The sequence below is a fragment of the Ictidomys tridecemlineatus genome, chromosome Y (assembly GCF_052094955.1).
Source record: "Ictidomys tridecemlineatus isolate mIctTri1 chromosome Y, mIctTri1.hap1, whole genome shotgun sequence".
In the NCBI taxonomy this organism is placed as follows: Eukaryota; Metazoa; Chordata; class Mammalia; order Rodentia; family Sciuridae; genus Ictidomys; species Ictidomys tridecemlineatus.
The window spans coordinates 2,776,906-2,801,487 of record NC_135494.1 but is presented as its reverse complement, the minus strand read 5'-3'; the positions used below and the strand labels follow the sequence as shown (position 1 = coordinate 2,801,487).

General features: G+C 40.7%; 1 protein-coding gene across 1 annotated transcript; it reads right to left on the bottom strand.

Annotated features, from left to right (window-relative positions):
- Window positions 1–1,307: 1,307 nt before the first annotated feature.
- Window positions 1,308–21,481, bottom strand: LOC144372146 (uncharacterized). The gene is given in 5 exon segments (XM_078035550.1): window positions 1,308–4,172; window positions 5,305–5,365; window positions 5,537–5,720; window positions 16,938–17,092; window positions 21,295–21,481. Coding segments are annotated over 5 exon segments (1,806 nt in total). The 3' UTR covers window positions 1,308–2,953.
- Window positions 21,482–24,582: the final 3,101 nt, after the last annotated feature.

The window sequence follows — 24,582 nt, the reverse complement described above, 5'->3', positions numbered from 1 at the left end:
AAAAATGGCCTTAATGTGGACCACCAAAAAAGCACTATTGCCACAGTCTGGCTGGGCACAATGCAGGAGCCACTTGTCAAAAGAAACAAACTTTATTTTTAGAACACACACACCAAACCACACAGCTCCCCAGGAAAACCTTCAGAGCCCATCTGCCACCACCGGCTTCCCACAAGCCTCTCCACCTCCCCCACTCCTCCTGCTCTTGAGGCTGATGGGCTGGGTCGCATGGACAGAGCCAAAAAAGTCCCCCAATGAGCAGCTCCGTGGTCTGAAAGGGCAGGGAAACAGCCCAATGAGCATCACCACAGAGGAGCCAATCAATTGGCAGCTAGAAGTTTGCTGGGGCCTCTGTGAGCCAATCATCAACTGGTAGCTAGAAGTTTGCTGGCAGCTGGAAGTTTGTTGGGGCCCCTTTGGCTGTGGCTCTCAACACACTATCCAAATAAAAATTACTAAGAGATAAAAAAATCATTCAATCCTCAACCCTTTTTCCCACTTGATGGACTCATTTTTGGTTAAATATAATTTGTAGTATCTGCAGACTACAACTGAAACCTTAAATTATAAATCACAGCCATTCATAGATGACATGAATACAGTTCATGCCATGGTGGCATGTTTCAGGAAGTATAACACAACCAGGGAAACCTGCAGAGTCTTCCCTGAGGTGAGACACATGGCAGGTCAATGTGGATCACTGAAATCTCACTCTTACAGCAGATGAGAAGCCAGGTTCTCTGCTGGAAGCCACGCTCTTTTTTCTTTGCAGGGTACCCAGGATAGGGGAAGAGTGTGTAAAGGCTCCACACGTCAGGCAGAGTTGCCTACCCTGTGGCACACACCTGGGAAACCTCAGAGAAGTGTACCATGGTTCCACAGTAAGGTAAGATGCCCTCACCATGGCAAAGACCTGGGATCAGGTTTTCAGGAAACACACAGGATCTGGGCATAGTAGCTTGTGTCTGTAATCTCAATGCCTATAGCATAAGAATTGAAATTTTAAACTAAGCCTCAGAAACACAGTGAGGCCCTCTACCAAAATAAAAAATAAAAAGGGCTAGGGATTGGTTTCAGAGCTTAAGCACTTCAGACTTGATGATGTTGATGATGTAATTTTTCTCACCCCCTCCATTCTCTGACCCTAAGAATTATATCCAAAACCTCTCACAATTTTTTCTTTTGTCACAACATATATAAAAAGTCATGAAATATTTAAGGAGAAAATATCTGAACTAAACATGGGCCTGGAAAAAAGCTTTTTAAATTATGAGACCAGAGTTTTAAATATCTTTTATTTGCTGAGTCCTTTATTGGAAAAAGTAGACTAAATGAGAGAACACATACTTAAAGAAAATAGAAAAATGAAAACTCTAAATTTTTTCCATATATTTCTATGTATAAAACTATATTGCATACAAGATTTTACACACAAGTGCATGCACAGTATATATAAGATTATGTCATAATGTTTGAGAGTTGACTACAGATGCAAATAAAAAAACCCTTAAAAACAGGAAAATTAAATCTAATAATAAGAGATTTAACCTAGAAAGATATGAGGCTCTCTTGTCTTCATGCTGATGACATCCTTATGCCTACTCCAGGATGCATTGCATTACCTATGAATATACAGAGGAGAACTGAAGGAACACATATTTTCCACACCTACAATCATTTTCTCAAAAATAAAAGTTGATTGCTGAAGGCACTGCACGACTATATCAGGGGGAGGCAGGAGAATACAAGTTCAAATCCAGCCTCAGCAACTTAGGACCTAAGCAATCCAATTAGACCATGTCTCAAAATTGAAAAAAATATATATAAATAAAAAGAACTGTGATTTGGCTCAGTGGTTAAGTATCTCTAGGTTGAATCTCTCATAACAAAACAAATAAATAAATAAATAAATAAAATAAAAAGTTCTACAAGTCTGAAAAACTCCAACTGGATCTACATCAACTGAAGGTCTCACTACATTTCTACATACAAGGCTTGTCTACACTGAGTTTTTCCATGATGCTCAAAGGGACATGAAAAGTTGAAAGTGTTACAACCTATTTTAAAGAGCAGAAGTTTTGTCCCTGATATGAATCATTTTATATTACAGAAACTGGGAAAACTGAATAAAGCCCCACATTGCTTATCCACAGGATTTTTTACAGTATGAATGCATTCATAAAACTAAACAAATTAGAACACCTGAGCCTTTTTATTCCTTACATGCATAGGATGTATTCATTTTGGCCCGAGTCTTTCCAAAAGAATCTTCTCAGTCCATAGAGGAAACCGAAAATATAAGAACACTTCCCACATTTCTTATATTCACAGAGCTTCTCTACATGAGTAGTTTCATATGTGAAAAAAAAATAGTCAGAAATATATTTTGATCGGTTGTAGCAAATCTCCCAGATTCAGAGGGCTTGTTTTCCAGTGTGAGGGAAATGACTTTGAAGGCAACAAAGAAAATGGATTGATTTGTCATATTTTTTATATTTAAAGAGTTATTCAGTCAGATGTGGTGATATATGCCTTTAATCTCAGAGATGGGGAGGCTAAGGCTGAAGGATCACAAGTTTGAGGCCAGTTTCAGCACCTTCACAAGACTCTAAGGAACACAATAAATAACTATCTCAAAATTAAAAAAAAAAAAAAAGAAATACCAATGTTGCTCAGTGTTAGAGTTCCACCAGGCTAAAGCTCCATTACTATATGTGTGTGTGTGTGTATGTATAAGTATATATGTATGTATATATATATATATATATATATATATATATATATATATATATATATATATATATATATATTTGGCAGTGAGCCTTTTCTTGTCTTTGAAGGTGGCAAGAAATACTGATTTAACCACATTTCACATTCAAAGGATTTTTCTCCAGTAAATTTTCTACATATTTATGAGGGAAACAGTAGTAACAGTAGACTTTGCCAATTGTTTTCATGAGTAAAATCTCTCTACAGTATGTGTTCTTCAATGTGTGTAAAGATGAGGTGATGTAGCAAAGGCCTTTTCACATTTTTGATATTCATAGGGCATCTCTACAGTATGCAATTTTTCATGTTGGTGAAGGTTAGAGGATGTAGCAAAGGCTTTACCACATTGTTGACATTCATAGGGCTTCTCTCCAGTATGTGTTCTTAAATGATTTTGAAGGTAAGTGGACCGAGTGAAGGCTTTACCACATTGTTTACATTCATATGGCCTCTCTCCAGTATGAGTTCTTTTATGTGTTTGAAGGTGAGAGGACTGAGTGAAGGCTTTTCCACACTGCTCACATTCATAGGGCCTCTCTCCAGTATGTGTTCTTAAATGATTTTGAAGGTAAGAGGACCGAGCGAAGGCTTTACCACACTGCTTACATTCATGGAGCTTCTCTCTTGTATGAGTTTTTACATGTATGTGAAATTTACAGGATTTAGCAAAGGCTTTTCCACATTGTTTGCATTCATAGGACTTCTCTCCAGTATGTGTTCTTTTATGGTTTAGAAGACTATAGGACTTAGTGTAGGCTTTGCCACACTGATTACATGCATAGGGCTTCTCTTCAGTGTGAGTTATTCCATGTCTGTAAAGATCACTAGATGTAGCAAAGGCTTTTCCACACTGCTTATATTCATAAGGCTTCTCTCCAGTATGCGTTCTTCTATGTTTCTGAAGGTCAGAGAACTGAGTGAAGGCTTTGCCACACTGCTTACATTCATGGAGATTCTCTCTTGTATGAGTTCTTACATGTACTTGAAATTGACAGGATCTAGCAAAGGCTTTTCCACATTGTTTGCATTCATAGGGCTTCTCTCCAGTATGAATTCTTTTATGGTTTAGAAGATGAGAGGACTGAGTGAAGGCTTTGCCACACTGATTACATTCATAGGGCTTCTCTCCAGTGTGAATTCTTTCGTGTCTGTAAAGACCACCGGATCTAGCAAAGGCTTTTCCACACTGCTTACATTCATAGGGCTTATCTCCATTATGTGTTCTTTTATGGTTCAGAAGATAAGAGGACTGAGTGAAGGATTTCCCACACTGCTTACATGCATAGGGCCTCTTTCCAGTGTGAGTTTTTTCATGTTTATGAAGCTGATGGGATCTAGCAAAGGCTTTTCCACATTGTTTACCTTCATAAGGTTTCTCTCCAGAATGTGTTCTCTGGTGTATTCTGAATAAACAGGGATGAGCAAATTGTTTCCCACATACCTTGCATTTAAAACGTGTATTCCCACTGTGCCTTATCGTGTGAGTTGGAAGACTTGTGAGTGTAATGAAGATTTGATCACCTTGTTTATATTCATAGAATCTTTCCAGAATGAGTTTCTGCATGTCTCCTCAAAAAAGATGGGAAAGGAAAGGCTTTCCCACATACCTCACATTTAAAAGGTTTGCCTCCACTGTGTGTTCTCATGTGTCTTTGAACACCTGGGAGAGAAGAAAAGGCTTCACAACATTTTTGACCTTCATGGGGTTGCCATCCATAAGTTTTTTCATGTCTTTGAATGTCACTGGGACAACTGATGTCTTTCCCACATACTGTACTTTCATAAGGTTCATCTGCAGATTGTATTAACATTTGTCTCTGAACACTTTCAAGAGAAACCAGAGATTGCCTGTACTGTTTAAATTCACATGGCATTTCTTCACATTCCTCATGCTTGTAGAATTTGATTCCAGAGTGAGAACTCATCTGCCTATAAAGGAATGAAGGGCATATGAAGTCTTTTGCACACATGATGCAGTCATTTGGACTTACTCTATTACACTATTTCTATGTCCAGTTGAAAATTGGAATCTCATTGAAAGTTTCCCCAAACTATCTTCTTTGCCTTTGAATTTCAAGATATAACTTCTTTGAAGAACAATACTCACATTATCAGTGCTTAATTCATGCATGATTTTCTATTTATTTATAGGTTTTAGGCTGAAATTACTACTAACATCAGGTAAAGGCTAGAATAAGCTATCGTTACTACTAACATCAGGGAAAGGCTAGGTTTTCTGACTTGTACAAAGTGCCTAAATCTAAAGAAATTGAAAGAAAGTAATCTTTTTCAACATAGCTTCCTTATGGCTAATATTCAAATAGTGTTATTCACATACACAATTCCATACCACTTTTTGCATGTCAACAACTTTGAAAAGACTGAATGTCTTTTACAGTTATGTAAATATTTTTGGTAAAAAATGTAAGAAAATAAGTACATTTCAACTTGTGCATATTTCTTTGGTTGGTTTGTTTTAAAATTTATATGATATTCTCAGATTCCCTCCAGGATTTCTCTTGTGACTATAATTACCTTAGATTGTTTCCAGAATTTTCGACCTGATCTTCAATTTTCTTGTCATTCCATTTGTTTCCTAAAATGACAAACCAGAAAAAACTTTTATAAATTTTGAGGAACTAGTAATGCCTTTACGTGCTCTTTATGCTAAATAATTCACCAACTGATTGCCTTTTCAAATTCTACATAAATGATCAAAATCTTCATAAGTTCTCTAGTTGATTAATTAAATAATCATCAATATTACCTATAAATGCCAGGTTTCTGAAGACTTCCAGCATCACGTCTATGTAAAGGTTCTTCTGAGATAGATCCAGCAAATGCCACTCTTCCAGAGTGAAGTTCACAGCCACATCCTCAAAGGTCACTGAGATCTTAAAAATGCCACAAATGTGTAGTGTAGTCCAGGATACACTGACAGCTTCATAAATCTATACTTAACATGCATGCTATTCAGATGATTCTCTCACCTTCTGATTAATTCTACAATTTGGTTCATCAAATCTTTGTGGCACTCAATTCTTCTCAGACATTCCAACACTTGAACTGGGCCACTTGGAAGGCAAAAAGCAAAGTGTTTTATACCGTTCCTTTGGTAAGTTCACAGTAAGTAAGGTGGGCTCCTGGTTCACTCCTCACTTCTGGGTTGGTTGCACCTCTATTAAATAGGTGTCTTATAAATACCTCAATGGAACAAAGATGTCACCTTGTCCCAACAACAACGTTAAAAAGTTTTGAGACTCAAACAGGTCTTCTTAATAAACAACAGGAACTACTATTCTAAATCTCATTGCAACAATGAATGTCCAACAGTTGAAAAACTCTTATGAATAGAAGTCAGTTCACTACCATAGGAACATTCATGTACCTCATGGCCACGTTCTGAACAAAACTCTTTGAGCAAGGATGCACCACATGTACAATGGATGTCTGTTGTGAAAGAGTTTTCTAGTGCCTGTAATGATGCTGGTGCAAATAAACCTAAGGTAAAAGCATTTCCAGATTGTGGTAAAGCAGCAGGGTTGCAACCCAGAATCATCACCTATCTAACACAGTTTGGGTGTGAAACAGGTCACTCCATGTACATCTGTGAAAATGCTGTGAATTCTGTCTCCACAATGACAGAAAAGCCAAAAAGATTATCTAGCAGAATGTGCCCCTGCCACTGATACACAACCATACTCAAGGACTTAAAACAGGTGACCTCCTAAGCAGCATAGTATCAGCAGAGGTGAGCAAGAGACCCAGAGGAAGCTTTCAATGTGCTGTTCTTCTCAGCATGAAAAGATTACAGACACCAGGTGTCTTGGACACAGATCACAAAGATGGTCCAGGCAAACTGGAATCTAGTTGGCAAAGGGCATGACATACCACTATTCTGTAGAAAAAAAAAGTCCATTTATTATACATTCAAATGTGAAAGACTAAAACACTTTTAAGATGATTACAAAAGGTTTAAACTATTTATTTATTTATTTATTTCGGTGGGGCAAAATAAAAGAAAAAAAAAAAGAGCAGAGATTGAACCCATGGCACTTAACCACTGAGATACATGCTCAGCACACTTTTCATTTTAAGGCAGTACTCACTAACTTGTTCAGGCCCTAGTAGGTGGCTGCGGTTAGCATCTAAAATAATGATTCTCCTCCTTGAGTCTCCCTAGCTGCTGGGATTACCAGCAGGCACCCCTGCACCAGTGAAAATTTAGTTTTTAAAAAAACAATAAGATAAACAATTTTATAAAAATGATATGCAGTAAATACAAAGATAAGCATGCATACCAAAATGATACAACAGGGGGCTGGAACTATCACAGTACTGCAATGAAATAGAACAGAACAGAAAGTCGGGAAACATTTTGATTCTGTCATAAGCTAGAAGGTAATAGAACCCCAAAATAACCTAACACACATATAGCCAATTGATCTTCAAAGAAAGAAAGTTATTTACATCCAAGATTGAAATGGTTCCAGGGAGAGAGAGCTGCTCCACACATACCTCCAGAGAAAAGTGGAAACACAAGCAGAACCATCAGAACAAAAACATCACCATGGCCAAAAGCCATGAAAGGATCCCAACAGCTCCATAAAGCAGTCACAAGGAAGAATGGAGAGCAGCAAGCAAAGTGTGACCTTCTCTAGCCCTTCAGACTGACCCTCTCTGGTACAGGACAGAGGCCCAACATCCCAATGTGAGAGCATGGTCACTGTCTCCAGAGTGCACACAGCAGATCTGATGTAAGTTTGGTCAACTGAAACTAAAATCATTATGGAACTATATTAATGTCTAAAACAAACTCTCCCTCTTCTGTTTCAGAAGTGGTTATTTTGAAAAATGAGCAGAAATTCCTTAAAAGAAATTAAGTAAACAAACAGCCTGCATTAGAAAAGTATAGCAAATCATTGTTTACTCTCTCAACCATCAACTAAAATCTGATTAAAAAGAAGCTTCAGAGAGAGACCAGACTCCAGAATTCCTGGGTTAAATTTTATATTTATGTATTTGTTTGTTTACATTTTATACCAATGATTTAAAGGGGCACTTAACAAATGAGCAATTTTAAAATATTATTTCGAATTTGAGAAAAAAAATTCTAAGTAGCTCAGCACGTAAGTTGTTGAGGATGGCTTTGAACTTGGGATCCTCTTTTCTAACACTCCTCAGTGGCTGGGATTACATGTATGTATCACTGTGTCAGCCATGAGCTAAACTTTACAAATAACTGTCTGGAATTATTAATGTGCACGGACCTGAAACAAAGTAGAAATACATCAGGCAGAAACATACAAAACTGTCCAGAACAAGGAAGATTCTGCAGTTACACTTTGAGACATCACCACAAGTCTATAGGGTCTGACACCACACAGCAAAGCAGCAGACAGCAGGGCTTCACTGGCCATTCAACAACAGCAAAACACACAGTCTTCTCAGGATCACAGCAACACTCCCCAGAATAGGCCACATTCTGAGCCATAAGCCTCACCTCGGCAAGTGTGCAACACCAGTGAAATCCTAAGTATGCTCAAAGAACATGGGAGCAAAGCAGAAATGAAATTAGAAGCAGCTGGAAAGCCTCCAGGAAATGGGAGATGCAACACAGGACTCTAAACAGACTCAGGAGAAAGAGGTGATGCAAGGGAAAACTTGACTTTGTTTAGAAAAATAATGAAATGTAAAAGTCCAACATGGGAAACAGCATAGATGTTGTGTCAGTGGTATCTACAGCATCCAAAACATTATCTAAGGGATCAAAAACACATTTCAGAAAACGAGAGAAAAAAAAGCAATCATTAAACCTTCCACTTAAAAAAACAAGAGAATGAAAAGCAACATAAGTATAAATTAAGCACAGGCAAATAACAGAAAGGGTATTGATGAAACCACAATCAGGAAGTCATCAGTCTGCAAAACCAAGTTCTTCATAAGATCAGCATCACTGATAAATTGATAGGAGGATAAGGAAACAGAGCACAGGGGTGAGGTTATGGCTCAGTAAAGAGCTTGCCTAGCACCAGTGAAGCACTGGGTTCAATCCTTACCACCACATCAAAGGAAGTAAATTAGTCTAAGGTATAAGAAATACTATGACATTAAAGTAAAAAGACAACAGAGGACAGAGAAACTACACATTAGAATTAAAAGAGCCATTGTTACCATTCATGGGCCCTTCAAAAATATCATGAACATGTGCTCGATAAAAATTAGATAACTTAGAGGAACTGGCCCAATACTTTGAGAGAAACAATCTCTTATAACTTACACAGAAGTACAAATACACAAAACAGATGAGCTCATGCCTACTGAAGAAACTGACTCAATAACTGATTACTATCCAAAAGAAAACATAGGTACTCCTAGTGTCACCAGTTGCTGTGTGCGCATGGAGGACCGAGCTAGCTCACAATAAACACCTCTTTGCTGCTTAAAAACAAAAACAAAAACATAGGACTCTGATACATCATATAGGCTTCCAAAAGGCAAATAGGAATAACCACCAAATTTTCTACATTTCTTTTCTACCATGAAGAAGCAGAAAAAACAATTTCCAGTTTCTTCTGAGGCACATGTTACAATATTAACAAAATGAACATGATTAAATAAGGGAGCTATGAATTACTCTCATGGTCATAAAAGCTAAATACCTCCACAAACATTACTTAACTAAATACAAAAATGAATAAAAAGAATCATACAACAATTCCAAGAGAGAATTATTACACCTATGCAAGGTTGATTAAAAATTTAAAAACTAATTAACATCATCCATGACAATAGAAAGCTAAGTAATAAATATCATGGTTATATCAATAGTAAAGAAAAAAGTTGAGAATAATGAAGAAATATACCGAAGGTCAGAAAATCACAAATTTCTCCAGAGAGACACATGAACATTTACCCTATGTGAAATAAATCAAAGAATTATGAACATCAACAAGATGATATCAGGGTTGTAAAGCACAAGGTTGACAAATAGGAAAATTGTTATCCTGACGGCAGCAGCAAGCTGAGCACAGAGGCAATGCCAGGGATCCCTGAACTAGTTGAACTATTTGCAGTGACAAGAGTCAGGAGGATCCCAGCTTTGTGGCCAGCATGGGCTGTTTTACAAGACTGTCTCTAAATAAATAAATAAACAAAAAAATAAATAGTACTAAAAATGTAGGTTAATGATAGAGCACCCTTGAGTCCAACACCCAGCACCAGAAAACAAAACAAAATATTAGCACAAACATATACCAGTTATATAGCACACATACACACAAAGAAAGAAAGCAACACTCATATATAAAACTGAAAAAAAATCTGTATGACAAAAAGTGCAAGTTTTTAAGGAGAGAAGAAAAGACCAGGCAAATATGTGGAGATATTTCATGTTCATATGGGAGAAGCTTCAGTGTAATCATCAATTATTATCAATTTTGTTATGGATTCAATAAAATCAAAATAAAATACCTTTTATGTTTCATTTACAGTCATAAAAGACCCATAACAAAAATCACAATAATGAAAAATAATTTCAGAAAATGGACATTATCTGAGGTTGAAACTACTAAAAGGCTACAATCATCAAGATAGTGTGGTATTTGGCACAGTAGAAATATACTCCACTGGTATTTGACAAATAAGCAAAGGAGAAATCACTGCAAAATATACACTCTAGAAAAGTGTTGGCAAAGCAACTGTACATTAGCATGAAAAGAAATGGAGAATAGTTCCTTCACAAATGTCACAAATTCGGCTCCCAGTGGAGACTCAGTTTACAAATATGACACAGGGCTGGAGCTGCAGCTTTAGCAAAGTACCTGGCTGGCACTTAGGAGGTTGTGGATTCTCTACCTAGCACCAAAATATTGCCTGTACATCCTCCAAATAAATTCAAAATGTAGAACTTCAAAAAATAACACAGAAGTACTTACAAACAAATATAGACTTGGCATGAAAGCTTCATATGCAATATGAAAAACATAATCTGTGAGTGAAAGACTAGTAAACAGAACTATCAAATTGAAGTTTCCATTTTTCAAAAGATAAACTTAAGACAATAAGAAGACAAGCAGAAAAACTGGAAAAATGTTTTCAGAACACATAATAACAATGGACTGGTGTTCAACATACATGAACAACAACTTAGTAAGAAAGCAAGCAACCAACTTAAAACTTGGCAGAAGATCTGAAGAGAAACTCACACAGGCAGCACAGAAAGACAGTGAAAACGTAAATCATCAAGAACTCTTTCCCTGTTCATGTGAATGGAAAGGGAACAGATACTGTGGAAGACACTCATGTGCTTACAAAATCAATATTGTGCACTCTACAATTAACTCAGGGGCACCTTTCAAGAAGTGAATGGAAAAACTACAATGTTACTACACAAAGAATATCACACATAAAATGAGCTCTCCAGCCTGGAAAGATACAGCGCCCTTCAATGCACACTGGTAAGTGAAAGAAGCCAGTCTCAAATGGCCAAGTGCAGTAAGACTCCAAGTCAACATAGTTCTGAAAAAGGCAACCTTATGGAGGAACTGGCATGACAATGGGTGCCAGAGACTTAGGGCATGTGTAGAGAGGAAAGTTTGAAAAGTAAGAAGTGAAAAAAAGAAGAATCACAAATTCTCAGGGCAGTGAATCTCTTCTGTATGACCTTGTCATGTAGAATACATGGCACACACACAAGGATATCACAAAGAGGAGGAAACCTAAGGTAATGTATGATTTGGACTGATGATCATGTGTTGCTTCATTCGCACTCTTCATCAAATACACTCAACTGGATCATTAACTAACAAACATCCTACACCAATGCCAGATGTTGAAAACAGTGGAGACTATAAGCTGGATAAAAAAGGGTGTATGATACTATGTGTAATGGCTCACTTGAATTGTCGCCTTGATTGGATTCAGAGATGCTGATGATAATGAAACTTTTGAGTGGTTCTATGAGGGTGTAACTAGGAGTGATTGCCATGTGGGATACCACAATGGATAATGTCCCTAGATGTGTGCATCATCAACTAAATAGGATGATGGCTTGGATGGAATAAAAGTTGGAAGAACAAGGCAGCAGCATCAGAGCAAGCTGGATTCTTTTCAGATGGCTTTTCCTCTGCTGCTGTGATCACCTGAAGATATCAGACTTTCCCTTCTTCACTCTTCCAAGCAGATTCTGCCAGGATATTTCCAGGGAGTGTCCAAAAGCACTGGATCACAGACTAGGGTACCACCATCAAACCCTCTTTTTCTGAAGCTTAAGTATCTTGGACTGCACATCTTCTACTTCTATAGCTCTCAAGCCTGAAAATGGCCATTGTGGACTATCCAGCTTCTGGTCATGTAACATAATCTAATAAATATCCTTTTAAAATTATTCTTCCTCTCCATTCTGTTCATCTAGAGAACCCACTACACAATAAAAGCCTACAACTACTCTAAGAAATGACTTAATTCAATAAAAAAGTAGATAAACCACACCATGGAATATTCACAAATTATACATAAGAAAAAATATTATGTAATAAATACACTTTCCATAATAACGCAAGAACAAAGAAAAGTGGATCACACACACACACACACACACACACACACACACACTATTGAGAAAAGAAAGAAAATGGATTTTCAATACTGTTTTCATCTGGAGAAATGGGTAATTTGTTTTTAAAAGTCATTATAATGGGATTCATCCCAGGGATGTAAGGTTGCTTCAACACACAGAAATCAAGAAACATAATTCATCCTATTAATAGAATTAAACACAAGAATCATATGATCTCAATATATGCAGGAAAAGCATTTGACAAAATACAGCATAACTTCATGTTCAAAACACTACAGAAAATAGGGACAGTAGGAAAACACCTCAACATTGTAAAACTATATCTGCTAAATCCAAGGCCAGAATCATTCTAAATGGGAAAAAAATGAAAGCATTCTTGATGAAAACTGGAGCAAGATAAGGATGTACTTTTTTACCACTTCTATTCAACATCATCATTGAAACTCTAGTCAGAGCACTTAGAAGAAAAGAAATTAAAGGGATACAAATAGGTATACAAGAACTCAAACTATCAATATTTGCTAATGACATGATTATATATCTAGAAGATCCAAAAAATTCCACCAGAAAATATAAGGGTTTCATAAATGAATTCAGCAAAGTAGCAGGATATAAAATCAACAACCATAAATCAAATGCATTCCTATACATCAGCAATGAATCTTCTTCAATATAAATTAGAAAAACTATTCCACTCACAATAGCCTCAAAAATAAAACAAAATACCTGGGAATCAATCTAACAAAAGAGGTGAAAAACCTCTGATTTAAAATATAGAATACTAAAGAAAAAAATTGAAGAAAACCTCAGAAGATGGAGAGATCTCCCAAGATCCTGGATAGGCAGAATGAATATTGTCAAAATGGCCATACTACCAAAAGTGTTATGAGATTAATACAATTCCTATTAAAATTCCAATGAAATTCTTCATAGAAATAGAAAAGTCAAACATGAAATTTATTTGGAAAAATAAGAGACTCAGAATAGCTAAAGCAATACTTAACAAGAAAAGTGAAGCAGGAGGCATCACAATACCAGACCTTAAATTATACTTCAGAGCTATAGAAAAAAAACAATGCTGCAAAATATTGGCTTCAAAATAGATTTGTAGACCAATGGTACAGAATTGAGGACACAGACACAAACCCACTTAAATATAGTTATATCATACTAATCTAAGGTGCCAAAAACTTTCAGTGGAAAAAAGAGAGCCTATTCAACAAATGGTGCTGGCAAAACTGGAAATACATATGTAGCAAAATGAAATTAAACCTCTATCTCTCAACCTGCACAAAAATCAACTCAAAATGGATCAAAGACTTAGACACTATTATCAGAGATTTTGCGCCTAACAGAAGGAAAAATAGGCCCAAATCTTCACACATTAGCTTAGGATCTGAGTTCCTTAGCAAGAATCCTAAAGCACAAGAAGTGAAATCAAGAATCAATAAATGAAATGGATTCAAATTAAAAAGCTTCTTCTCAGCAAAGGAAACAATAATGTAAGAAGAAAGCCTACATGATTGGAGAAAATCTTTACCATATGCACCTCTGATAAAGAATTAATCTCTAGGATATATAAAGAACTCAAAAAACTTTTTTTTTTAAGAGAGAGTGAGAGAGGAGAGAGAGAGAGAGAGAGAGAGAGAGAGAGAGAGAGAGAGAGAATTTTTTAATATTTATTTTTTAGTTTTTGGCGGACACAACATCTTTGTTGGTATGTGGTGCTGAGGATCGAACCCGGGCCGCACGCATGCCAGGCGAGCACGCTACCGCTTGAGCCACATCTCCAGCCCAGAACTCAAAAAACTTAACACCAAAAACTCAATAACCCAATCAATAAAGGGCAAAGGAAATAACAGATATTTCACAGAAGAAAAAATACAACTGATCAACAAATATATGGAAAAAAAGTTCAACATCCCAGGCAATTAGAGAAATGCTAATCAAAACTACTCTAAGATTTCATCTCAGTACTGTCAGAATGACAATCATCAAGAATGCAGGCAACAATAAATATTGGCGAGAATATGGGGAAAAAGGTACACTCAAACATTGCTGGTGGGACTGCAAATTGGTGCAACCACTATGGAAAGCAGTATGGAGATTCCTCAGACAACTGGGAATGGAACCACCATTTGACCCAGCTATCCCTCTCCTCAGTCTATACCCAAAGGACTTAAAATCACCATATAGATAGTGATGCAGTCATGTCAACGTTTCTAGCAGCTCAATTCACAATAGCTAGACTATAGAACAACCTAGGTTTCCCTCAATAGATGAATGGATAAAGAAAAAAATATATATATATTAATGGAATATTACTGAACTTTTAAAAAGACTGTAATTATGCCTTTTGCCAGTAAATGGTTGAAGTTGGACAATATCATGTTAAGCGAAATTAGTCAATTCTATAAAACCAAAGGCCAAATGTTTTCTCTAATATGTGGATGCTAATTTACAATAAAGTCAACGAGGGGGGGGCACTAGGGGAAAATAGTGTTACCTTAGATTAGGTAGAGGGAAGTTATTGGAGGGAAGAAGAGGAGATGTGGGGATGGGAAAGAGTAGAATGAAATAAACATTATTATTGTATGTATATGTGTGACTAAATGAACAATATGATTCTGCAAGATGTACACTCAAAAAAATGAGAAGTTATTTCCCATCCATTTATAATACACCAAATTATATAAATACATCCTACTATCATGTACAATTTTTTAAAACAAATTTTAAAAAAAATTAAAAATATAAACTATTTTCTTCAGATATGGTGGTCAGTGCTTTTAATGCTAACTGCTTGAGAAGCTGAGGCTGGAGGATCTCAACTTTCAGGATAGGCTGGGTAATACAGCCAGATGCTGTCTTATAATAAAATTTAAAAGGGCTGGAGATGAAGAAGAGTAGAATAAATCAGACATTATTACCCTATGTGCATATATGACTACATGACCTGTAAGAATGTACATTATGTACAACCAGAAAATGAGAAATTACACTCTACTTATGTATGCTGTGTCAAAGTGCATTTTACTGTCATGTATAAGTAATGAAAACCAAGTAAAATAAAGAAATAATTTTCTGCAAAAACCAACAAAACAAACAAAAAGGGCTGGGGATGCAGCCCAAGATTCAGTATCCCTAGTACAAGTAATCAACTGCTTTATTTTCTTTAAAGCAGTTATTTTACCCAGACACGGGAGGTGCCAAGTGATTATTCTTTACCCTCAAGTATGATATTCAGAAACAGAAAACAAATGCTTTCAAAAGTGTTATTCTTGCCAGGGATACTGGAACAGGCCTATAATCCCAGGGTCTCAGGAGGCTGAAGCAGGAGGATCACAAGTTGGAGGGCAGTGTACAAAACACTTGGAATAAGATCTCAAAATTTAAAAAGAGGAAAACAAATGCGTGGCTGGGATTCCACTGATAAAGCGTCTCTAGTTTTGATCCCCAATACAAAAACAAAATATTCTTTCCAATATTTCTCTAGAGGAAAAGTGAAAATTAGTAGGCTGTGTTCATTTGAAACACAGGAGGAAGACCAGATATTTATGACGGGAAGTGGAAAAGATGGGACATTTTAGAACGCAGGAGGCAACTGCAATTTGAAAGACCTACAGCAGCTTTTGGAGGAACTAAACTGGGGGAAGGAAAGTGGATTTGGGATCCTGCTTCCTACACGTTTGGAAGAGTGGGGGCGGGCCACCAGCAGGGAGGGGAGGGGAAGCTGGAGTCCTGAGCTGCCCATTCAACAATGGAAGCCACGGGTCTGGGCCCAGGGCCACCTGCCAGCGGAAACTTGGCCTCATGCTCCGCAGTTGACCTCAGGACCAGCCCACCCATAGGGGCCAGAGAGCAGAAGCCCAGTGCCATCCGCCATGGAGGATGAGGCTGCACCCTCTGCACCAACCTCGCGCACCCAACATCCAGCTCACCCCGCGGGACCAGTGGACAGAGGCTTAGGGTCAGCCACCAGGAGGTGACTTCAAGGTTCTACTGAAGCCAGATTTAAAGTTAGGTAGTCAGTGTAGTTAGGTAAATCGGGTATAATATCGAGTGAAATCTAAAATGGAGGCCATGCTGGGAATGACGCAGGGAAAACACAGGACAATTCATGGAATGTGAATGAAGTCCCTGAAAGGCCTTAGGCCAAAGTCCACCTGGAAGAAGTATTAACCAACAGCCCCAACAGATTTGGAGATAGCCCATCCCAGAGAAGTGATAAGCCCATCCCAAAAGGTAATAATTAGGCCCACCTGTGTCCCACCCCTCGGGCCCTCCAACCTACATTTCATCACCAAAACTATAAAAAGGGGAAACATCCGCACTTCCATGGATTCCATTTTTTGGGTCCCCTTCTTCCTCCAGGAGAAGTCTTTTCTGCTGTCCTTTAATAAACTTCTAATCTCTACTCTGACCATGCCTCGGTGTGCTTCTTTGGTGTTATTCTTCAACATCGGGGAAGCAAGAACCCGTCACCGGTCAACAGCGGTAACACTACCATCCAGCCCAACCCCCAGGACCAGGGGACAGGGACCCAGGGCAACCTCCAGAGGAGACTCCTTCAGGCTCTGCAGCTCACCCGTTTGTGGGGCCCCAAGGCAGGTGCTGACCCCGTAGCTCCAGCCCTGGACACAAACTCACCATTTTTGTCTTCCTTGGGGACCCCGGGTTCTCTCGAGGAACCTCCGGGAACCAGAGATGGAGGGGGCACAGGCTGCTCAGAATCACCTAGGCCTTTTGGGCAGAGCACGAGGCGCCCAGAAAGGGAGGAGTGTAGTTGGTCAGGGAGAAAAGCCCGCGAGATTTCCAAAGCCCGCCCTTTCTCGGATCTGATTGGACACTTCCAACCTAATGTCTCTGATGGGCCGCCTCTAGGCATGCCTCTGCATTGTGACTGACAGCTGAGTTTATCCAATCACTACCTAAAACTGGCTAGAGTGGCAGATCCTTGGCCCCAGCCCTTTTCAGGTGCGACTTTTTAGCTAGGCTCAGAACTAATCCAGGTGGGAAGCCTTTGCTTGGAACCTGGTACAGTTGGTAACATCTGGGATTGAGCTCTGGCTGAGGGAGACTGCTTTCCCAGCATGGGTGATGCCTTGGGTTTTAACCTCACCACAGAAGCAAACAACAATTAAAACAAACCAACAAACAAACAAACAAAAAGTTACTTGGGGGAGGCGGAGGCAGGAGGAGCCCAAGGTTCAGGTCAAATCTACAAACAGGGAGATCCTAGCTTAAATTAAAATAAAGAGGGTTGGGGATCTAGCTCAGAGGTCAAGCCCCACAGGGATTATCCCACAGAACCTCAACGAAAAAAATACCTATATACATATATAGTATCAGCTGGTGCGACCCCAGGCAACTTAGCAAGACAGTCTCAAAATTTTTGAAACAATATTTAAAGTTATCACATATATCACACATGTGTGATATCTAAAAATGAAACGAGTTTGACAGTTATTTCAGTAAATCTCCTCACCTGCTGGCCACTGATCTTGAGAGAGCCTGAGCAATTGGTGTTGGTAATTGGGCTCAGTGTTCTCTCCCCAGCAGAATGGGGATGGAAGGAAAGCAATGTGCCATGGAAATAAAATGGGTACTTTGTGCTTAATGTAGGTTTTCTACATTAAGACTGTAAAGTTTTCCACATGCGGCACACTGACCCAAATTCATTCTACCTAAAAATATCACTCATGGATAATAGAGGCAGGGGGCTAATTATGAAGAGTCATATTCCCACAAGTTTAGAAGAGTGGCCACATGCCAGTTGAGGGCTGAGAACTCCAGGTGCTTTTTTTCCCCCCTCTGCGCTGGGCATTGAATCCGTGGCAGGGGCACTGTAACACTGAGCCACATCCCCAGCCCCCTTTTTTATTGTGATACAAAGAAGGTGGGTGGGAGCATAAATGTAATGGGTTTGAGAATAAAAACTCAGGATGGTGACTTCAATTTACTATTGACAAATGAAGAAGAAGACAAATAAGAAGTTTAGACTGGGCATGGTTGCACACATCTGCAATCCCAGTGGCTCCAGAAGCTAAGGCAGGAGGATTGCCAGGTCAAAGCCAACCTCAGCAATGGTGAGGCGTCAGCAACTTAGTGAAACTATGTCTCTTTAATAAATACAAAAAAAAAACACCAAAAAACGAGTATTTAACAATACTCGTGATGTGACTCAGTAGCCAAGTTGCTGTGAATTTATTTCCCAGTACCATAAATAAATAAATAAATCCTAATTAAATCATTTGTGTCCTTTTAACTCCCTCAAAAGACATTGAATTACAGAATGCAATAAGTATTCTAGCCAGTTACTGTTTAATCTGAAATTTGACAGCTATATGACATGTAAAAAATAATATGCAAAAATTAAATGAAAAAAGGATTTACAGCAGTCTGTGTAGGAGGGTGGAGATATATATCATATAATTTGTTTTTGAAACCAGGGATTACCCTCAGGTCTGCCTAAACACTGAGCCAAATTTTTAGCTCTTTTTATTTTATTTCTTTTTCTTTTCTATTTTTTTTGTTTGTTTGTTTGTTTTGAGACAGGATCTTGCTAAATTCTTTAGGGCCTCACTAAGTTGTGAGGCTGGTTTTGAACTTGCAATCCTTCTAACTCAGCCTCCCAGGTCACTGGAATTACAGGATGCACCACAGTGCCCGGCAGTGTATTTCTTTAAATGACCCTATGGGAGACAGTAAAACCCAGGTGATGATCCAGAAAAAGGTATACCCCATAGTATTCAGTGAGAAATGAAGGTGGGTAAAAGGACCTTGTGCACCAGAAAATAAAATGCTGACTGTACTGTTTTCTGAGTGCCTTCTCCTACAAACATTTCATCTTGAAAGACCATCAGTAAAACATGTGTCCTTCTCTGTACATTTGTCTCTCAGTCTTTTGTTATAGTTAAAGCTCATTTCAGAGTTTCATAAACTGACTTCCAGACCACTCATGTATAATCAAATCAAGCCTTTATTGAAGCACACCAGTGGCGGCTGACCACAACATAAAGCTGTTTCCCTGATCAGCCTGGAACAATTGCAAGGGTGCTTCTTATAAACCTGAAAACTACAGAAGGGATGTTCGGGTTCTAGCAATGAAAGCAAGCCAGGTTACAGAAGCAGGAGAGTGCAGTCAAGGGGCAGGAAGCCTAACCAATCACATTAGCCCAATCCCCCCAGTTACTGAAACAGAGCCTGTTACCCTAGTTATAGAAACAATACCCCATTGGATAGTTCCGTGTTCTTAAAGGTTTCTATAGCAAAAGGAAAAGAACATCTTGCCCCAATCAAGATGTTCTTTTCCTTTTAACTGTTCTACTTGGCACAGTTATTTCACAGGATGAAGTCATAAAACAAAATGGAGTCACATTTGCTCCTACTATCACACTTTTAGGGAACAGAAAGATGACAATGGTGGGAACAGAAGGTTAAAAGAATAATCCTATAAAATGAGAAAACTGTGCTGACCCCTATTTGCATTTTTTGCTAAAAAGCGATTTACCTTCGATCCTGCCTGGTCTAAGTAGGCAGGTTACATCACATTCCTCAGCAAACTACTTGTGATCTGCATAGGAAATGCAAGCAGGACTCACCCTAAGAGGAATCAGAGTTACTTTGCAGGGAGAGATTTTTTGAGACTTTTCACAGGCCAGATTTTGAAAGATAAGGTTAGTTCGTTGGACAAGAATCCAATGAGAGGTGGCTGGGGTTGTGGCTCCGCAGTAGAGCACTCGCCTTGCATGTGCAAGGCCCTGGGTTTGATCCTCAGCACCACATATAAATAATAAATCAAATAAAGTTATTGTATGCAGCTATAAAAAAAATAAAGAATCCAATTAGAACTGCTCATCATGAGCCAAGGTGACATCTCCTTTCTCCATCAAAACTGACACTGCTCCAGCCTAGGCAAGCAGAGCCTTCAAGGAATTTTGCTCTACGTGGCATATAAACCATGTCACTAGGATCCCCTATAATCCTCAGGTTTAATGCATCATAGTCAGAACACCCAAAGAATTAAAGGCCATACTAAAAAAACGGGGCAGGGGGAGGAAGGAGACTCTACCCAATCTCCTCTCAATGCATTGAACAAAATCTTATTTACTTCAAATTTTCTTTCAATTTCAAAGTTTTCCATGGAAACCGCCAGCCACAAACATAGGCCCCCTTCACTGTGCCCTGCCATTTACCTATAATCTCCCAGCTGGATCCCATCAAAAGTGCATGGAATGGTCTAGCGACTCTCCTAAAACTGGGTCCAGGGTTTGTACATGTTGACAGAAGCCTCACCCCATCTGGGTGCCTGCAGTGAAACTGCCTGCCACGTAAATTGGGCTTTGGTCCCTTGGCCACCAAATTAGCGGTGGTCAATTGGGAAGGAGCCCTATCTAAGCTCTTTTCTAATAACTCTGGCCTGATTGATCCTGAGGTAGCCGTACAAGGACCACCCGAGCAGGGGAACACCAGCACTCCCACGCCTGCTCGGCCGAGTGCTTTCTCCGTCGTTGATAATGAGACCTACAACCAGGACCGTCCTCTCTGTTTTGCTCTTGCTAATGATACTTTTGTAGATCAATATAACAAGTCCTATGCTGGCTGTCTCTCACTGACACTTGGTAGTTAACGCTACCAATTGCCATAGACACCTCCCCATGGCAATTGCCAGAAACCCTGGCTGCCAACATGCCCAAAAACACTCTTTAGAAAGCTCCCCTCTGATAATGACAGCACCCCAAAAAAATCCATGTGTGGCAGCCACACCTTATCTCCTTGGAAAGAGAAATTTCTCTTGCGAAGATCAATACCTAAGCACCTGGGTGGGCACAGCTCCCTGGAATGTAACCCATGTGCCCAAATACCATGTGGGCTACGAAGTAACTGCTACCTGGGACAATCTATCATCAACCACTATGCAGGAAATCAATCTCGCATCACACCAATATTGCTGGCCACTAGACCCTTCAAATAGGCGTCAGCAGGCTGCATGAATAGGTCGATAAAGGCCCTAAATGCAACATATGCCTTCATCCGTAAGTATACCCATATCCACTGTGCACAAGCTTGTGTCATGCCACCCTTGCCATGCTCATAATCACTGCCTCTGATGGTGTAAATATCACTCATGCAGAGATCCCTTGTGCAGTCAATGCATCCTGCTGCCTCCCAACCTGTCTACACCGGCTATGAAAGCTAAATGTGTACTGATCCTCAGATGCCCCCCGCAGCCTGGCTTCCAGTGAACCAGTCCAAGGAGTGGAGGAGTCCATGGGACATGCAGAGGAAGCATCCTCTGAGTGAGATCCTGCACCGGACAAGGCGTGATATTGGCCTCATCATTGCTGGGATTGTTGCGCTAGTGGCCGCCATCGCCGCCACAGCCACTGCCACTGCTGCGCTCACTCAGGGGATCCACACGTGGACACTGGAAACAACGTGTCCCCTGTGTGGCAGCAGCCTTCGCCTCTCAAAATGACTTAAATAAACTGAACTGAACCACTATTTGCCTCATTTAGCAAGAACCAGACCTCCACCAGGAGCCTCGAGGTGTTCTGTTTATGTTGCTAAGGCTCACGGTCACCCTGAATTTCATAGTATTTGCGTCACCCAATACGCTGTATCTGACAATGGAACTTTGCAGTTCTCCACTTTTTCTCAGTTCATGAAGGGCGCTTGGGATGCTCACTGTGTTACGACTGCATGACGTCAGTAAGGCCAGGGTCCAAATCAAGGGGACTAAGTTGTCTGTCTCAACAGCCTCCTCTTTCTTCCAGGGATTGGCTGAACATTGGAAAAACCTGAGAGCCAAGCTACTAACCCTTATAACGCTATTACCCTGGCCCTACTGAGTGTGACAGTAATAATTTTTTTCTTGTGTTGTGAGACGCTTATGCAAGCATTTGAAGGCCACCAAACAAAAATAAGGGATGCTAGCAAAAGTCCTTGTGGCAAGTCTGAGGGGTAGATGTGGGGAGAAGTGCATGGAGAACTGCATACGTGGCATACATGAAGGGCACCTGAGAGGCAGGCCACTCCCCTCCAGCTAGAAGTGTGAGCAGCAGACTGCTCACCCTGTCGGCCCCTCCCTGGGCGTGAGGCCACTTGTTGCAGACCCTGCACTTGCTCCATGGCCTGCTACTTGATTGGTTGTGGCTCTTCAGAGCTTCTTTTGTGCCAGCAGTTGCTCAACAGAACAGCCTTGGAATCATCAGTAGGCCAGAGGGAATATTGGGGGGCCTACTTTGGTCTCCTAGAGTTGTTCAGAAGTTGTATTGGTGGCTGCGTGTAATGTGCTTAGCTGCTGCCCGAGTGTATACACATGGTAACTGCCCAATAAAATCAGACCTGCTTCCTGCTTGGTGTTTGGAGGTCTTGATTCGTGACTCTCTAGCCACACTGTCCAAGACCCTGTTCCGTGTGCCTCGTTGCTGGATGAGACAGAGCCCACACAAACACAAAGGCCCGGTTTCCTTGGAAGCAATGTACAGAAGCAAACGCAGGGACCCAGACATGGAGCAGTGCACCAGACACACAAGCAGGTGGGGATTGAAGATTGAACACCACGGAGGAGGCTTGTAAAACAGCGGTCATAACACAGGACGGCCATCAGGGGGCACTCTGCTCACGGAGAAGTGTTGAAAACAGGCCCCTTGCATCAAGGAGAGGATTCTAAATGCAGGAACCTGGATGAAGCCTCTGCACAGGAGCACAGCCCAGAGAGCAGAGAGTGACTGCAGAGACGTGAAAGAGAGGTCTCAGGGCGTGTTGGCAAGGAAACTGTCCCCATTAAGGGCCTGTAGGCTGGCTGGGGATTAAATTGGCAGTAAGAGAGATTCATGGAGAGAAGCTACTCAGTCCCTTGCATGTGCAGGTGCGTCTCCCTCAAGTAGAGACCCAGAAAAAGGCCAGGTTTTGAGGACTGCGGAGCCTCTGGAGTACAGAATGGAACCAGCGGGTGTCTGGGATGGTGGAGAGGATGACAGGAGGGAAGGGAGATAGGTGGGGGAGCAGGTCTTGGGGTCAGTGTTGGGTGGGAGAGGCAGCCCGGCTGGTCAAAATAATAACCTTGCTTTAATTTGATTTTAATTTGAGCCAGTGGTCTTTATTTGCCTCCTGGTCTAACACCCTCCCCTGCGCCACACTCACTGTTGTTTGTGTTCCTAGAAGCTGCCATTGTCGCTGGAGTGAGATGAAAGAGGAATTTTAATCTCTAAGAATCTTTTTAAAATAAGCTGTGTTTCTCCAAAAAGAGAATAGTGAAGGAGGAAGGTGAGAGCTGAAGGGACTCAGGTCGACCAGCAGCCGGGCAGGGCTGGGAGCTGGAGGGCTGTGCCTGTGGCTGGAGGGCACCAGGGCAGAGCAGGCTGAGCAGACAGACATCAGTCATGGCTGGGGTCCATCCTGATGGGTGGCTTTTCCTGTCTGAGGTGTAAATCCTCAGGCAGTAGCTGCTCTCTGGATGTCACACTCTCAGGTCTCATTGAGGTGAATGGGTCTGGAGGGATCTAATTGGAGGCCGCCTTCTCTCTGCTCTGGAGAGGACAGAACAGCTTATGCCCACCCACACACAGGCCACCATCCCTGGTGCTGTTCACCCCCTGAAGACACCTGGCTGAGTCCTGCTGTTGTCCTCAGTCATCTCTCTGTGATCCTTGTCCCTCCACAGGAGCAACTCTGTGGAACAGGCACTTCCTGACCCTGCTCTTCCAGCCAGAGGGCGCCTGAGCCTGCCGAGGGGGAGGGTTCTGCCATGCCTTGGGGACAAGTGGTCCATCTTGACCCGCCTTTGATCCTTGACCTCTGCAGAGACCCTTGGGAGACCTGTGTCCTCATGCCTGACTCGGAGCCCTGGTTCCACGAGGTGGTGGGCAGAATCCAGCAGGCTCATAGTTCACACCCAGCCCATGGCTGGCTTGCCACATCTCCACATGCTCACCACTCAGAGCTAAGGGACCCTCAGTTCCAATGTGGCAGCTCCAGACACACTCAGGTCATTGCACTGGTCAGAGGGCTGCTGGTCACTGTATTAGTCTTCCTGGGCTGCTGTAACCAAACACCCAGCCTGGGGCCTTCAGACCACAGACCCTGACTACACATTGATGACCTCAGGCCACCACCCAAGCTAACTCCACCTCTGCCTGATGGCCAAAGCCAGCTCCAGCCCAGTGGATCTTGGGATAAGGAAAGAGATGGCAGCTGGCCATCGCTAGGAGCCCTGCTTCCTTCCC